Source organism: Dipteris shenzhenensis, chromosome 27, assembly GCF_047967505.1.
Source record: "Dipteris shenzhenensis isolate YYH24624 ecotype China chromosome 27, Dip_SZ_1.0, whole genome shotgun sequence".
In the NCBI taxonomy this organism is placed as follows: Eukaryota; Viridiplantae; Streptophyta; class Polypodiopsida; order Gleicheniales; family Dipteridaceae; genus Dipteris; species Dipteris shenzhenensis.
In genome coordinates, this window is record NC_141622.1 from 33,368,921 (window position 1) to 33,386,735 (window position 17,815).

The 17,815-nt window shown below is 44.2% G+C and overlaps 1 protein-coding gene across 2 annotated transcripts in view; it reads left to right on the top strand.

The window, feature by feature from the left end:
* PNG1 (peptide-N-glycanase 1) overlaps nt 1–15,393 on the top strand; it is a 58,537-nt gene extending 43,144 nt beyond the window's left edge. Inside the window, exons 7-17 of one of the 2 annotated variants that reach the window (XM_087398692.1) lie at nt 5,633–5,746; nt 11,344–11,398; nt 11,504–11,590; nt 11,710–11,765; nt 11,867–11,926; nt 13,007–13,094; nt 13,203–13,955; nt 14,053–14,113; nt 14,423–14,525; nt 14,749–14,886; nt 14,988–15,393. In XM_087398692.1, coding sequence (XP_087254818.1) covers nt 5,633–5,746; nt 11,344–11,398; nt 11,504–11,590; nt 11,710–11,765; nt 11,867–11,926; nt 13,007–13,094; nt 13,203–13,955; nt 14,053–14,113; nt 14,423–14,525; nt 14,749–14,886; nt 14,988–15,099 — 1,627 coding nt within the window. In that variant the 3' untranslated portion in view covers nt 15,100–15,393. The remainder of the gene's footprint in view (nt 1–5,632; nt 5,747–11,343; nt 11,399–11,503; nt 11,591–11,709; nt 11,766–11,866; nt 11,927–13,006; nt 13,095–13,202; nt 13,956–14,052; nt 14,114–14,422; nt 14,526–14,748; nt 14,887–14,987) is intronic. The other variant, XM_087398693.1, reaches the window with a different exon arrangement.
* Nucleotides 15,394–17,815: the final 2,422 nt, after the last annotated feature.

Genomic DNA, 17,815 nt, shown 5'->3' on the forward strand with positions numbered 1-17,815 from the left:
CAGAGAGCAGACGCACGCTCAGATTTGCTCCTGGATAGGCCCGTCGGGTGGACAGCTTCTCGAGACTCAGTGGTCCTAGGGTGACGTGCGTCTGCGGTGGCGTTGCGCCGCCAAGCGTTTCAGATTGATTGTGATCCTCAGGCCCCCTCTGTCGTGGCCCCTCCCCCAGGATGTCAGAGCCTGGACTCCTCAGAAACTTCGCGCCTTCTACGGGATGACTACCTCAGAGATCTCGAGTTGGCTCGAGAAAGCGTTTGTCCATGGCACCAAAGGCCTCACGCCTTTGCTAAAAGTTTTGAAGAACGGGCAGGATGATCCCGCCTCCCCCTCCAAACCCTCACAAAAGCGTCAACGCCTTCATTTCGAAATTTCAGCCTCTTCATCGACCTCAGCCGCGAGCAGACAGTTGTTCGCAGCCTACCAGTCCTCATCATGAGCTTACACCTTGTCTCCTGGAACGTAAACGGGTTTCATTCTTCTGGCACCCGTGGTCCTAGGAAGCTCATCTTGAGACAGGAGCTTCAGCCAGCAGTGATTGGTCGCTTGGATATACTCTTGCTCCAAGAGCATAAGCTTTCAGTGGCTCACTCCCGTAGCTGCGGGAAGATCCTCCCTGGACGCTCTCACACTTATTGGGAGCCCTTGATCGGTGCACAGGGGAGGAGTGGCGGTGTCTGCACTTCCGTTTGCGAGTCGTTTGCCCAGGGAGTTTTTGGCCATGGTACGTTGATCCCAGGCCGTGCACTTTGGGTTGGCCTAGAGTTGGAGGGCTCCAAAATAGGAATCCTCAACATCTATGCACCCACAGACCTCTGATGCAGAGCCACCTTCTGGAGGACACTCACAGAGATTCTACCAGACATGGACTCGTGGATTGTGGGAGGTGACTTCAACAATCTGGAGACTTTGGAGGACCAGCAGGGTAGAGGACCAGAGTTTACAGGTATAGCTCAGGCAGAGCAGTCCGCTTGGGACTCCTTTATCTTCGCGACAGGAGGTAGGGACAGCTGGAGAGACCCGTCCTTTCGCCGATGGCACGGGAGCTTGGACTTCTCGTGGGGCTTCCACAGGGAAGGAGGCAGACTCCTGGAGAGACTGGACAGATTTTATGTCAGTGATTGGGCCATCAGCAGAGGTGGTCAGGTGGGTGTAGTGCTAGGGACGACACGCTCCGACCACGCGCCAGTGCTCTTATCACTAGACTCGGCAGCTCAGTCCCTTCCTCCCCGTTCGTGCAGGATTCCTGATTCCATCTTCTCTAGGGAGGAGGTGCGCAGTAGTATCGGTAGCCTTTGGGACAGAGATTGGGGCGAGTGCGTGGATCTGGTAGAGTCGGTGGCGCAGGCTCTGCAGGAGTCCAGCCAGATTTGCCAGCTCGCAGCCTTTCAGGTTTGCCAGGAGTGGTGGGGGAGAGAGAGAGCTCTTCGTAGGGACCTCGCCTCCATTCAACGACTCCAGCAGGCAGCTCCAGGTTCGGAGGAGCTTCGGATCCAGGCCCTTCGAGCCAGAGCCCTTCTTGAGGAGACTCTCCAGCGTCGCTCAGAGTTTTCTTATCACGCCTCCCTCTCCTACTGGGCTCGGAAGGGCGACCGGATGAGCAAAGAGTTCTTCAGGACGCATGGCCAGAGGGCAGCAGGTGACCAGCTCCGGAGTCTTAGGACAACGGAGGGGCACATTGTTACTGATCCGGAAGAGGTCTTGGGGTTGGCTACCGACTTCTACAGGACTCTTTTCCAGCAGGAGCAGCTTGCCCTCCGTACTAGACGTTCTCGCGAGGAGGTGTGGAGGCACATTCCAGCCCTTGTTCAGCCCAGCATGCAGACGACGTTGATGGCACCGTTCACCTCTGTCGAGATGTAGGAGGCCTTGATGGCCATCGATGGGCAGAAATGCCCTGGCGAGGATGGGCTCTCTCGCGCTTTCTTCACCTCTTTCTGGGATCAGATCCATCAGCCCCTCCTAGCAGCCCTCCAGAGGATTTTTAGCAGCGGACATATGCCAGAGAGCCTCTCTTCGGGATTGATTTGCCTCATCCCGAAGGGAGGAGACCGACAGGAGATCCGTCAGTGGCGCCCGATCACTCTCCTCACCACTGCCTACAAAATCCTTGCCAAGATGATCAGCGCCAGAGTTCGGCCACTACTTCCTGACCTCATTCATGACACTCAGACAGGCTTTGTCCAGGATCGCAGTATCCTAGATAATGTCTTCACCTTCTCAGAGGCGACGGAGTGGGCTCAGCACAGCGGGTCGCACTTAGCCATCCTACTTCTCGACTTTGAGAAGGCCTACGATCGAGTGGACTGGTCCTTCCTGGAGGGTACTTTGGAGAGAATTGGATTCCCAGTAGGATGGATTCAGGGTATCTCAGCGTTATACAGGACAACTTCTAGCAGGGTCATCATCGGCGGCAGGATGGGAGAGCGATTTCGATTGGAGAGATCAGTGCGTCAGGGTTGCCCCCTCGCTCCTTACCTGTTTCTCTTCTTCGCCGAGGCGATGACATACTACCTTCGGGAGAGGTCGACTGGGATCCGGGGTGTTCGCCTTCCCATCAGGGAGGACACGGAGCTCCTGGACTTGGAGTATGCAGATGACACAGCGCTGTATGTTCAGGATGATGAGATGATGCTGGAGAAGGTGAGGCTGGCCTTAGAGGTCTTCTGCTCGGCAGCCGGTGCGAAAATCAACTGGAACAAATCAGTTGGTTTTCTCACAAACCCTGGGGCATGCTCACAGTGGGGGAGGTTTTTGGGTTTCAGATGGATCCCGCGGGGGCAGACAGCTAGATATCTCGGCTTTCAGGTCGGCTTGGACATCACGCCAGCTCAGCAGTTTCTCCCAGTGCTAGATTCCATTCGACGGAAGCTGGCTTTCTGGAGCACTGCTAAGCTCTCTTGCAGGTCGTGCTCTTGTAGTCAACCAGGTTCTCCTGGCCACGGCCTGGTATGTGGCCTCTTGTTGGTGCTTCTCGAGATCCAGCGTGGCACAGCTCAGGAGGATGGTCCGGAATTTCCTGTGGTCTGGGGGGGATGGTCTCAGAGATACCAGAGCCAGGGTAGCCTGGCAGACAGTCATTCTTCCGCAGGCTGAGGGTGGCTTGGGGGTCATTGATCCTGAGCTTCTGAGTCAGGCCCTGCTGGGCAAGTTAGTTATCCGCGGTTTGACCCCGGGGGGGCAAACGTGGAAGATGTTACTTCAGCAGGGGATCAGTTCTTGCGTCCCGCGCCGAGGTGGAGAGTGGCTACCGTCCCTCCGGTGGATCTTCACCTCTGCACCGCTTACTCACCCCCGCTCCCCGCTCATTCATAGCCTTCTCACGGTTTGGAGGCGACTCCGTCTCAGTCTCCTCCAGTCCCCTCCTAGCAGTCAGGAGGAGATCGACCGCCAGCCGCTCATCTGGAACGATCAGGTCAGAGATACCTTGGGCCTTCGGCTGGGGGAGAGGTCACATATCCTGTGGGATGGTTGGATGCGGGGGCCAGCCCGGTCCCTTCGAGTTTGGAGGGACACTTACAGACACTTGGAGACCGTTGCTCTAGCAGCCGCAGTCGGAGGTGTCCGTGGAGCTCAGGCGAGACGCACAGAGATTTGGAAACAAAGATTTGGAAAGATTATTTGTTAGGAATAGGTTTTCTTTATAAGACTAATCATCATTTCCTACAATATTTCTTGAAGCAACCTCTCTTGAGAGAGAGGCACATGAGATGGTCTATTTTCCTATAGTCCTTTCATGTCTCCTATGCACTCTTGGAAAGAAGTTGCTGAATTCTTGTCAGCCAAGAATTCAGCATATCTCAGTTACATACATGATGAGTTGGCAGCTAATTGTTAGAAACCAACATCAGTTATAGACTGAGAGTCTTTAGGTTTCATTTGAAATCCCAAATGAGCCTTGCCTTCATGGTAAAAGCCCACTTACCCTCCTTTCTAGCTATCTTCACCTTTTTTAACTTGGTGGCCTTTTACTTAATTTGGGATCTAGCGAGTTTCTTTGCTATCCACACACTCGTACCTTTCAGTGTGTTGGATTGTTTGAGAATATGAACTTAGCTAGCTCTTATTGCACAAGTGAGTATTGCATGAGTACCATCTAAATGAATTCAAGTCTAGTCGTCCTTTGGCCATTCAATGCTTGGTGTTGCTGTCTTTATCTCTTCATAACTTTCATTGAATGTCGCTTCCGTTTGATATCAAATTTTGGGTGATCCCCTACCCTATTTTTTCAATGCGTTAGCTGCTCTTTCTTTGTCCTCTTTGATCTTTAAACCAACTTGTTACTCTAGCTTGGCCGACCTCATGAGAGATCAGAGTATCAAGTTTAGAGAGAACAATTGAAGGGGGGTCACTCACACATCCATGTACTGCTTCTCTGATTGAATCAGAGCTGAGCTGCTTGTTGACTTGATTTTCCATTGTGGAAAAGTGTGTTTGTAGCTCTTCCATGTTTGGTTTGAGCTGCTGGTTTTCCTGCTTAAGGTCTTTGATCTGCCGTTGCAGGCTTAGGACCTGTGTGCTCATTCTGGTTCGAGAACAACTTGTATATTGTTTTTAAGGGAACTTGAAAGCACTGAGAAACTTCAAGAAAATTGAAGAGCGCTTTGAAATGTTGGAAACAAAAGGACTCCAAGAAAAACAAATGTTAGATCTGATATGATTGATGTTATTAATGCTTGCTGGAGACTGACCATGTCTATGGGAGTAGGGTTAGAGGAGTCAAAGTACACTTGTGGTCAATGGGGGAGCTCACCTGTTGAGGAGATTCATGTGCTTTGCCAAGAAACTTATTAAAGTTTTCCACCAGCAAGTGGAGAGTTTTTCCCGGATGCCACAACTATCACTTTACTGATTGTTTTTATCATTCAAGGCTTGTGTCATAGAGGGGTTCCACTGTTAAGCTTGCAATCTTTCATTACAGGTTCAAGTTGTAAATTTTGGATACGATAGGGGTGCTTGTTTGGCCTGCAAGAGGGGTTAAAATATACTCTGGAAGAATTCAAGGGTAGAGGCAATTACAGTGTTAAAGGCAGCTAGCAGGTTTAGCTTTTAGCATATTGTGACAGAGAATCTGGCAAAGAGGGGGATATAGTCTGGCTAACAACAGCAAACTAGGCATGCTGTAGGTGACTATGGGTTGAGCAGCCAACAGGATGAGAAACAGGGATGAGTTCAGCTAGGCACTTCGAGATAGAAAGGGTGGCGTAACAGGGAGATTGTTGCCCCTGGCAGCTGCTAATATCCACAGCAGTAAGCGAAGGGAAGAAACAAGGAGTCAGGAAGATGGGAGGAGGCAGGAGATCATGAGCATTTGCTGAAAGGAGATAGGCTTTAAATGTTCAAAAAATAGACCCTAGCTGTTCTCTGAAATCTGGTAATGCTCTAATGTATGTTTGGTCTCCTCTGCCTATGCGACATTTGATGAAATATCTAGCAGATAGATTCTGTGTAAAGCTAAATAAGACTTTGGATTTGTGGATTTTTTTTTGGAACCCGTAACTTTGTTTGTCAGCATGTTGGGCTTGTGCCTGTGCCACATTATCATCATCATCACGGTCAGCTCCCACCCTTGCTCTTCCTCTCTCTCGTTATTCATTTGTACTATTTTCCTCACTTTTGATGAGTTGATTAATAGGTGGGTGGATGCACCGTCCTGTACTCTTTGTGGTGCGAAAACGGATGCTATTGGTATGGGCACCCCTAATTCTGAAGAGCTTCGGTACGGGGCGAATCGTGTCGAGCTTTACAGGTAAAGCCACACTACGCTGTTTAGGTGCACAGTTCATTGTCCTACCCTACCCTGTTGAAGTGCACTGTTCGTTATCCATTTTTTCCCTGTTTAGTACACTTAAATGACTCTACTATTATTTTGAGACTAACAGATCGTATAGTGACCTTAATCCAACCGTGTTTGTGAATCTTGTTAGCTCCTTTGTCAAATTTAGAGAACAATACCGACATAAAACGCACAGGAGTACTTATGCATATTGTTCTTAGTCATAAGCAGTTCTCTAAACATTGTTCTCATTTTTCGTCCTTTGCAACATGTGGATGTCTTGCTACCTTCTTTTTAAAGTGCCTTTATAATGCCACTATGGTAGTTTATACTTGCCTTACTTTGCACTAGATTCTTGGCAAAATGGGTCATTGTGAATCTCGGATGCCACAAAACTGTAGGCTCACGGAAGCAAAAGGATGCAAAGAGTAGAGCAAGGAGTGGAAGCCGTCACATCAACTAGAATGAAAATGAAAGTGCAAAGTACAATAAAAGAGAACCCTAGGACCTAGTGTCCTAGTGGTACCACTAGTACTAGGTGTCATAAGACACTAAAAGTACTAGGTGACCTAAGTGCCAATAACTAAAGCTACATGGTACATACCAGGGCCCAGAGGGCATCAATATGACCGGGAGAAGATGGCCTATAAACCCCCTTCCATGGTATGGGCTGAAGTATTCTGGAAACATCTCAGAATACCTGGTATTTTCTGGTCATGGTGGCACATGTTCATCCAAAGGGATATAGCCACCTATGAATGTACAAGGTATGCTAGATCATGTAACAAAGGGAACCAAGTGTAAAGCCCGTCGAAAGACTTCGAACTTGGGACGAGGAAGTGCCTTTGTAAACATATCTGCTATGTTGTCCTCTGTGGGAAGGTAGGACAACTCTATGTCTCCTGCTGACAACTACTCTCGAACATAATGATAGTGAACTTCAATGTGCTTGGTATGCGCATGAAACATTGGATTACACGCAATGGCCAAAGCACTCTGGCTGTCAGTGTAGACCATAGTGGAGGATGTCTGGCGAATACCAAGATCTGTAAGTAACTGTCGAAGCCAGACACACTCTACTGTAGCAGTGAAGGCTGCCCTATACTAAGCCTCACAGCTGGATGTGGCAATTGTTGGTTGCTTCTTGCTGAGCCAAGAGATACATGAACTGCCAAGCAAAAAACAGTTGCCGGTATGTGACACTCTGGTGTCGGAACAACCTGCCCAGTCACTATCCGTGTAAGCATGCATGGTAAGTGAACCCTGATCACCATAGAAGAGGGCTAAATCCTGAGTGCCTCTGAAATATCTGAAGACTCTCTTCATTGCCTGCCAATGCTGTGAACTGGGCATGTGCATGAACTTGCTGAGCTGGGATACTGCATACTCTAAGTCAGGTTTGGTGTGGCATAAGTAAATGAGACATCCAACAGCGTGCTGGTAAAGAGTGATATCACATGGTGGGCTCCCATCATGAGCTGAAGATTTGAAGCCAGGGTCCACTGGAGTAGAGATGGGCTTGCAATCCTCAAACTGAAAACGATCAAGGAGCTGTCCAATATACTTGGACTGTGACATCATAATACCCCCCTCAACATGAGCGAACTGAATGCCCAAATAACAGTGCAGCTATCCCATGTCTAACATTTCAAAAGCTTGCTGCAAATCAGCCTTGAAAGCTGCAATATGCTGAGTATCGGGGCCCATGATCAGCATGTCATCCACATACAAAATCAGCACTAAAAAATCAGATCCACTCCCACGGACATAAAGAGTGGGCTCTGTGGGGCTATTTTGAAAACCAAGTGACATTAAGTGTGCATGAATTTTAGCATACCATGCCCTGGGTGCCTGCTTCAAACCATAAAGGGCTTTTCTCAGCCTGCATACCTTGTTTCCAGAGCCAACAACCTCAAAGCCAGGAGGTTGTGTCACATAAACTTCTTCTTGCAGATCCCCATGAAGAAAGGCAGTCTTGATGTCAAGCTGGTGCACTTGCCAATGGTGATGGGCTGCAATGGGAATGACACATCTGATAGTAGTAATCCTGAAAGTGGGAGCAAAGGTCTCCTTAAAGTCAATGCCTTGTTATTGGGCATACCCTTTTGCAACAAGACGGGCTTTGTGTCGATCTATGCTGCCATCAGATTTCCTTTTTAATTTGTAGACCCACTGGGTACCAATGGCATGCTTGCCAGGAGGTAGATCTACTAATTCCCATGTGTCATTTTTTGCAATAGATTGTAGCTCAGCTCCCATTGCATCCATCCACTCTTTGCTGTCAAAAGCATCTTTATGACACAAAGGCTCTTCATTGCAAGCTGTAGCAAGGAGTGCAAACTCAAGAAAGTGACCATGCATCTGTCTATTCCCTGATCTTGTCCGAGCAGCAAGAGATTGATGTTGTTTGCTGTCCGTCAATGTGTCAAGAAGCCATCAGGGAACTTGCCTTTGCTGTCTATTGACAGCTCTTTCTTCAATCACTGCATCATGAATATTGGGATCATTTTGTGCTAGAAGAGGAACCTGCAAATCAGCATGGGGTGTTGGCCGATCGTTGCTTGTTGGAGGGCCTGCAAGAGGCTCATGTTGCTGGTCAAAGTACCCCTCTGAGGGAAGAAGAGGTAACCAAGAGTCAAAAGCATCAAACATGTCAACTTCTGGCTTAGCTTTGCAGTTCACAAGAGGAGAAGCTGAATGTTCAGCAAAGATTACATCTCTACTGACAATAATCTTCCCAGTATTTGGTTCGTACAACCGATACCCTCTGCTCTCCTGGCTGTAACCAATAAATATGCATTTGATTGCCTTATCATCAAGCTTGTGTCTCAGGTGAGATGGTACATGGACATATGCAAGAGACCCAAAAACTCTCATGTGTGAAAGTGAAGGCTTCCTGCCTTTCCATGCTTCATAAGGTGTAACAGTCCTCAATGCCCTTGTAGGTGATCTATTCAGCACATAGTTGGCACACATCACTGCATCAAGCCAAAATTGATTGGGCAAGGACTTGGCCTTAAGCATGTATCTGGTCATCTCCATAGTGGACCTGTTCGTTGTTTCAGGAACAGGATTATGCTGAGGAGTGTAAGGAGTAGTGCATGAGTGAACAATGCCCCGTGAAGCCAAAAATGCATCAAACTCCTTTGACATATACTCTCCCCCCCTATCTGTGTTGAGGGTGACAAGCTTGCATCCTGACTCATTCTCAACCATATTCAACTACCTCTGAAAGCATGAGAACACTTCAGATTTGGCTTTTAAAGCATATACCCACCAATATCTTGTGAAGTCATCAATTAGAGTCATGAAATATTTGTACCCTCCAATGGGATTTGTCCTCATTGGGCCACAGACATCACTGTGCACTAGCTGCAATTTCCTTTGTGAGAATTTTGGACAATCCTTTTGAAAAGGAAACCGATGCATCTTACCCAAAACACAACTCTCACACACATGTTTGGAAACTGTGTGAGTTTGAGGTACATCATTTGCCATGCCCTGTGAATGTAACTTGGCAAGAGCTCTATAATTGAGATGACGCATTCTCTCATGCCAAAGATGAGTTTCAGCAAGTTGTGTATCTGAATAGCAAATGCTTTGATAGAAAATGCAGCTGAGTGATGATCAAGGTGATAAAGCCCATTTTGCAAAGTGCCAGTGAGAACTATGGCATTGTCATCATGAAGATCATATACTAAGCATCTGTATCCATCAAATATCACTCTGAAACCTGAAGTGGCAATTGCTGAAATTGAAATCAAGTTGACTTCAATTCCATGCACAAAAAGAACATTTGTCAAAGTGACAGGATGGCTTGAAATGGATGTGAGCTGCACATCTCCAATTCCTTTTATAGCATAGGAAGCATTATTAGCACATGTGACAGTCCCCCCTCGAGGAGTATTAGCCAAGGAATGAAACAACTGTCTGCAAGAGGTTATGTGCTTGGAAGCACCACTATCAAAATACCAAGATTGAGCATCATTAGCAAAAAAGAATGCATCAACTTTGGAGGGATCAAAAGAGCAATGGACAGCCCATGCCCAATCATCCTGGAGAGCATGTGATGTGAGGCATCTGCTGGCTCATGGGATTCAATTGCATGTGAGGCATTTACTGTCAATCCTGCTTTCTTCTTCTTCAAAGCAATGTGCTTCCTGCATAATTTCATGCCTTGGCTTGCGACAATAGTTGCATCTTTTCTTCTGTGACTTACCTGCTGTATTTTGAGATACATTGGAGGAAATGCCACTGTTAGGCGCATATTTACGCTTGCCCATAGTGCGGATGCCAAGCACCAAGCAAAAAGCAAAGACAGGTCCACAACAGGTTAAGTCGCTTGCATAGAGACCTTTCATGGGAGGTGTTCGACGAAGATATCACAAATCAAGTGATCGGTTTGTTTGAGAGGCCTTGTTGTCTTTCTGTAGTGAATGGGCAGACCATTGTCCTCTCTGAGGATAATATGAATAAATCTATAAAGAAGATTACAACTTAATCCAGAGTCCAACAACAATGCACTGTTCGAGTCAAAGTATGTTAATTGCTGATCAAGGCTATTCCCTCATGCACCTATTGATAAAACTTATGCACCTTTCTTCAAGTTTTAGCTGAACGGGTCAAAATGAAAAAGGCTAGACAGTACTCGGTCAAGGACTCTGGTGGCCTAGGCCATTACAGCCTCAAAGGGTTCGAGGGTGCCATTACAGCCTCAAAGGCTGTGAGGGTGAATTGGAGGAAGTTGGTAACCCATGACACAAAAACTCAGATCCTGAAGGCCAAGAAGGGGAAAAGGTAATGCATTTAGGGCCTCATTTGTGCCTTCTTGCCAGTATCAAAGTCAAGGATTGCCAGTAAAAAGCTTGTCAAGCCCAACACCCAGGCAAAAGACAAAGACCCCCAAAAAGAAAGTGGAACCAGCAAGTGCCAAGGCACCAGGATCCCCATTTCTTTTGAGGGAAACACAGTTTTCTAGTACACATTGAGATTGAGTTTATGATACATCACTAATTCTAACAGTATCAATCTAGCAACCGCCCTCACCAGATTGAGTAGGCCTGCGGGCATCACACAAGAGATGTCGTCTGCTCACTGGTGTCATGACTGGCAGATAGGCAGTGAAAATTGCTGTTTGAGGCCGAGCCCTTCAGCGAGATGCTTTGTCCTCTTGTTCTGTATAAATAGTTCTTTATGGGAGATAATCTCCAACATCTCTCTGGAGGATCTGGTATGTTGTTGGCAAGGCATTGGAGGAAAGCTGACTCAGGGCACAAAGATTTGGTTTAAGGTTTGATAGGAGATTATACATGCTTTGAGAAGTAATATAAAATGGAGGCTGAAGCATCCTGGGTGTGGCAGTGACATGCTTGTGTTGTTCACTGAGTATGGCATGCAGTTGTCCCCATTACAGGAGTGTAGGAGGTGTTACAGGCTTACCCATCCTGTTATTTTGTTTTTTCAGACACCATTTATCTTTGCTTTATATATGTACTTTTTTGTTTTTGCTGATTGAACAGAAATTCTGTAGATATTGCTTCCCTGAAATCAGTATCCTTTGGGTGAACCAGGTGTAGACTCTGCCAGACAGCCACTCGTTTCCCTCGGTACAATGATACACTAAAGGTATGAGCTGCAGCGCATACCTCGAATTCATTTACTAAGTTGACACATATATAAAGCTATTTCCGTTGGCTTCTTAAATTAATTTGACAAGTGAATTTCCTATAGCTAATTGAGACACGAAGCGGGCGCTGTGGAGAGTGGGCAAATTGCTTCACCCTGTATTGTAGAGCATTTGGGTATCAAGCTCGTCTGGTTGGTACTGTATTTATGAGTTCATTAGATTTTTCTATTCTTACTATCATTGTTTTATGTATTTTTTGTTATATCGAGTAGGTTTATTCATTGATTTATTTATAGTACTGGTTTGGCAGGTTTTAGACTTCACAGATCATGTGTGGACAGAGTGCTTCTCAAAATTCCTTGACCGGTAACTATGGAATCTGAGCATATTGAAAACTTCACCTTTCAGTACAGACCAAAGCGTTTGATTTCTTTCATGTACCCCATGCTGACATTGTTTCTTGCCAGCTGGGTGCATTTGGATCCTTGCGAAGGGGAGTTTGACAAGCCTTTACTTTATGAGCAGGGGTATCACAATCTGTCTCTCTGAACTACATGCTTAAATTTCAACTAGGAGGCATTTAGTTTACATGGTTTCATGTTCTTTTTTGTCTGATTTATGAGATACTCGTCATAGATGTAGGTGTTATGGCATCAATCTTGACTATTTCATCTTATCACGCATGAGTGCTTCATCTTTAGAGTCCTAGGTGATAGATATATCATATTGGGCAAAATTTCTGTGAATCCAAGAAATTGAAGACAAAAGTATATTGTTATTTTGGGCCTAAGATTGACAGGTTGACTTAGCACTATATATATATATATTTTTTTTGTGTGTGTGTGTGTGTGAAAAGTTCACTAAAAAAAGAAGTGTGTGTGTGTCATTTGCATTTCTTTTTTGAGGTTTCCCACGCAGTAATATAAAGTATTACAAAAAAAAGTGTGTGATTTGGGAGATATGCCTCTATATCAGACTATGTTCAGTTCTTCAGTTCGTGTCGTTATTGGGCACTGTGGTCTTTATATCATGCACGTAATTCTTACATGTATGGACACTCTCTTGTGGATATATATCACTTCTTCCGGTCCTTTCTGCATCGCTCTCTCCAGGATGCACATTTCATGGGCGATTTTCCTTCCGACCAGCTGGATGTGTTCTTTCACTGTTTTTAGTTTGGTTGTAGTACGTGCTCCTTACTGGAGTACTTATCTCTGTCCTTTTGAGCTTCTTCTACTTTGAGCAGTAGCTGTTTCTCTTTGAGACAGCTATGAATGTACATACTTCTTAATGACAGGCTCTTTTATGGAAAAAAAAGTGTGTGCGCGCGCGTGTGTGTACGCACACGCTAGTGTTTGACAGGTTCTAGGGGATGGGTTATCCTTTTTGTATCGAATTTGACACTGTTAACCTTCTGCCAATCTCTCAAGTTTCTGCATTTTCTTTTGCGGCAAGTATCTTTTCTCCTACTGAATTGAAGGGAAATAGACTATGGTTCGGGAAGACCTAGAGTATTTAAGGACTTTTTGGAATATGTGCTAGAGGTTTCATTTACAGTAGACTTTGGGTATACAAATCTTAGATCGAACTCTTAATTTGTTTTAAAGCTGGGGCAAGAAGCTGAATTACACGATCGCTTTATCTAAAGATGGAGTTTTTGATGTTACCAAGCGTTACACCAAGGACTGGGACAAGGTATCAATATCAATTTGATCAAGTTCTAAACATTCTGTAACCATTAAATTTCGTATATATTTCAGGATATGTTCGTACGCAATCACTCCTCTAATTCATGTGTGCTAGGTACGGGTCAGGCGGAACATCACTTCAGAGGAAAATGTCAGGGATGTAGTTGCTAGTTTGACAGTGAAAATAAGGAGTAACCTTGATCGAGAAGATTTGAGGCGGCTAGAAGCACGTGATAAAAAAGAAGCAGATGAACTGCTGAGATCTCAGAAAGAGCATGGAGGGAAGCAAGTAGTGTTGCCAGGCCGGCAAACTGGGAGAGAGGGATGGCGCATGGCCAGAGGGGAAATGGGTTCAAGTTCACTCCTAGCCCCAGAAAAGCCAGCATGCCCTAAGCGGTTGTGTGTAGATAAGCATGTCAGGAATATTTATGAGGCCCTTGGAGCTTTGAAAAACGTTTGTGAGGACGATAGGATGCGGTTGGACAGCATACTTAAGGCCATATATGGTCTGCTATGCAAGCTCAAAGAAGCTCCTTTCAAAACACGGCATATTCAAGTTACATTGAAGTCAGATGCTTCTCTATTGTCTGAAGCCCTTGATGGTGAAACATTGAAAAAGTTACTGCAAGCTCTTGGTCTCATACAGAGCGAAACTAATCACGGGGAATTTTCAATATTTTCTGATGATGCTGTTGAGACAGCTTTAGCTCTTCCTGTTATTCTTGAGAAGCTAGAAAGCCTAGTAGGTGCATCAAAGACCAGTACAGGCTTTGAGATGGTACTTAAGCGAATCAACTTCCTAGCTGAAAATGAGAGACTGTGTGATGGATGGACTCAAGCAAGTGGAGAGGGATCAACCGTGGCCTTTGTATGTCATGTTAAACTCTCCTCATTCATGGTATTGTCTTGCAATTTCACAGTTGAGATTTTCACATGCTGACCCAACTGAATGTGTTTTTATCAAGGCCACCTCAGCCTTTGATGGGCTTCAATCCACTAAATGGGAAGAACCTAACGGAGCCAAAGGTATGATCCAAGCAATTCTAATCCTTGTGCATAGAGAGGGGTCTTTTTAACTTTGTAATGAATGCTCTCATAGTCTGACATTTAGAATTTCTTCGCTCTCGTGACATTTGACTGGTTTAGAAGATATTCTGTATCCTCATAAAAAGAAAAAACAACAAACGCATCTTCTATTTGTGAAAAGGATATCCTTCATGAGGGAGGTGATTTTACATCATCTGCACGAGATTAAGTGACAGCTAACAATGCTGCACATATACAACAGAAGTCTCTGCATGATCTTGACCTGCAAATTTATATATCTATTGGTAGGTTGTTGGATTTCATATTACTTGCCAGATGGTGCTACTGCCCAAGTGGACGTCTATGAATTGACATCTGCCAATGACTGCCCCCAGCGTGACCCAAAGGATTGGTAGGGCTTGGATTTCTATTGAACTATCTGTGTGTCTCAAACAGTTAAGCTACCTTTTGTATAGATGCATTTGATAGTGGCTGTCAACTCATAAAGACATGCAATATACTTTTAGAATTACTTTTTCTTTTCCTATTTTGTTTTTAAATAGGACTCGGTAAAAGTGAAAATTGCTGGTTTGAAGAAACACCGAATCTCATTTACAATTTAACCGTATTCAAAGGGTATTGGAGGGAAGCCATGATAAGGGTCGCACATGGACCGTCCTCGATGAACAAAATTCTCAGCTGTTCAGAAGACGCTTTGAGATGCGAGCCTTCACAATACCTAAAGAAAATATAATGGCATGCAATGCATTGAGGTGAAATTTGTCATTTGGTTATGAAGACACAGGGATGGCCACTATCATTGAGAGGTCATGTTCTCTCCATAGCAACCCTAACTGGTCTTTTTTTTTTTCAGATTCAAGTTTCTCTCTATTCAAGATTCCTCTTCCGAATCACGGTTGCAACTATCTTGTATTGACTTTTTCAAAAGGAAAGTACGGCAATGTGATTCTTGTAGTGATCAATAAACTGAATGCAGCTCTAACCACTTGTATTTCCAAACATGGCTAGATATATTGACATTCCTTTTACTGTAAAAGAATTCGAGGAGATATCCTAGAAAAACTCTCAGTCACTCTCACTAGAACAATGAGATTGGATTGGTTGATGAACAATAAAGAGCTACAGTGTAGCCCTTTTCTTCCTAAGGGGCTAATGACAAAAGCTCTCATAGGATATGGATGGTGTAAGTGAAGTACTAATTTTCGAGTTATCTACAATATTAACACAATATAGTGCACCAAGTAGAGACAAATATATTTGATGGGATTTTTAATTACTTGAATAGAGTTTATCTTGATAGTTCTTGCATGCCATAAAGTTTTGTATAATTAATTAATTGAAGATTGAATTATTTTAACATTAATGAATGGCATCAGTCATAGTGATCTCCCAAATATTTTTTTGATTTGGATCAAATTTGATGTGGTATCTGGAAGTCTGCGTCTAGCCCTCATTTGAAATTTGTGGGAGTGGCTCTATAAAACTAAGGCTTTGTAGGATGTTTGACAAGCAACATCCGTGTCCGTGAAGTCTGGAGCTGTGACAAGTCTTGATTGATGATACTGAGTGTTGAGATCTTGTCTTATGAGCTTATGATAAGGGTGTCCAAATAGCCTATACAACTAGAGTCCAGTTGAGGTGGACAACCAAGTCGTGATTGATGATACTGTTGAGCTCTTGTCTTATGAGCATATGATAATGGTGTCCAGATAGCCTATAAAGCTAGAGTCGAGTTGAGGTGGACAGTCTTTTGCAATGAAGTCACACATTGAAAGTAGTATCCACATGGAGAGGTGATGTCCCAACTCAGCTAAGATGTCTAGTGTGGCATGTACAGCTTAATTCCTAATTGATGAACATAGCATCATCACCTAGAGTGTCTCCACTTTGCTCCAATTTGTTGCTAGAAGATCATGTTTCTAAAAGGGGCCTCCATACATGGCCGCTGTCCAGCTAATAATTCAAAGAGAAGCAATTTCACTTGTGGGTCCCAAAATTGAGACACAGACCCTCTCTAGTCTTGCCAGTGAAGTACGATTTCCATACCCTTCCTCCTTGTGCCATAGTCTCCCTCTTCATTCCCATCCCTCTTAATCCCTTGTTTTCACCCATGTTAACGCTTCTCCCCTCACGTTCCCTTTTTTCCCATGGCCCTTGAGCGTTGCCATGCCTTGATTTCTTTTCTAGTTAATACCACTTTTTCTAGATAAGCTTACAGTTTTTTTCAAAGTTCAATTAAAAAACTCGATACATAACTACATTTTTGTAACTTTATCTTAAGTATTTGAATTTTAAAACCCCTCCATTTAACCCATATGGTATACTTACATATTTCTAGGTGAAGCCCCTAGGGTGAGGAGTTAAGACTTTTGACATGGCCATAGCACTCTTACTTAATTAAGATTGAACCAAAGGAATATCTGAAGATCCAAAAGTGTTTCCCTCAATTTGCATCAAGGGGAAGCGATCAAGATAGAGGAAGGAAGGGAAAGGGAGTACATGGATGCATGCGGTTCTGTATCTCTATCCGTCTCTAGCTCAAAGAAACAAGCAGTTGAGAAGTAAGTATGAGGACAAGCTGAACTTTTTCCTCCAAAGATAATCATAGGTAGAGTGTCGATGCCTCTTATCTACAAATGAGAAAATGGCCTAGTAAGCCAACAACCTTTATCCATTGTCAAAAACGGTTTCATTGGTGGCTACTGATGTCGCCTAGGTCTTGGATAAGGGCACAAATCCTACATGCACCATCTCCCCTAAAGATTCTATCACTGTAAGAGTCATAAAGTTAACCTGAAAGCAACCGCTCTACTGAGCAAGATGACATCTTTGAAGGACGATGTTGAGAGTCTTACCAAGAAATAATTTGTAATCTAGCATGTCGAAGGATGGGATCCAAATACTCTGCAAATAGATTATGTCCATGATGAATGACAAGGTCATTTTGTGTTTGTTTTGAGCTCATCTTTTAAAAAGTACATGACTTTCGTGGCGATCGGTGGAGATGGAGGAAAATTACCCAAGACTTTCGCCACTATGTCAATTGAAAATGAAGAGGTTGACTTCCATCTCTAATGGTGAATTGAATCTCTGTCACCTATTACAATTCCAATAGTAACCTAAAAAATTATAGCAATTAAAAAAGGAAAACCTTTGGGATCTGTCCACTGCATTACCAACCTTCAAAACTTGAACCAAATCACTCCACAGTCTCCTTCATCTATCCAGCTCCAAAATACATTTCTTTTTTTTTCCCTCGAACATTTCTCCTCGCCAACTAGCAGCAACATGCAAGTCACCCACCATTTATACTCAGTCACAAGAAACATTTAGACTATTTCATCGTTTCGTCGTTTCAACACATTTTGTTTTGTCTTTTTAGACGGAATGGATAGAATTCAAATTGATACTTAATGCATACAAGGACATGGTATCTAGGATTTCTTAGTAGTATATCCCGCATGGATGGTTTTTTCATGTTAGTTTCGTTAAAAAATGAAACTTTTATATTGGTGTCGAAAGTTTGTATGTCCTAGTAAAAATACAAATTTGAAATATGCGCCAAGATTTGAAACTTTTATGAGAAAATTTTTACATTTTTGCCAAGATGTACACCTTTTACTTCAAAATTCATAAGAAAACATATAAAAGTCTACTATGTTCTATTAATATTGTGAAACT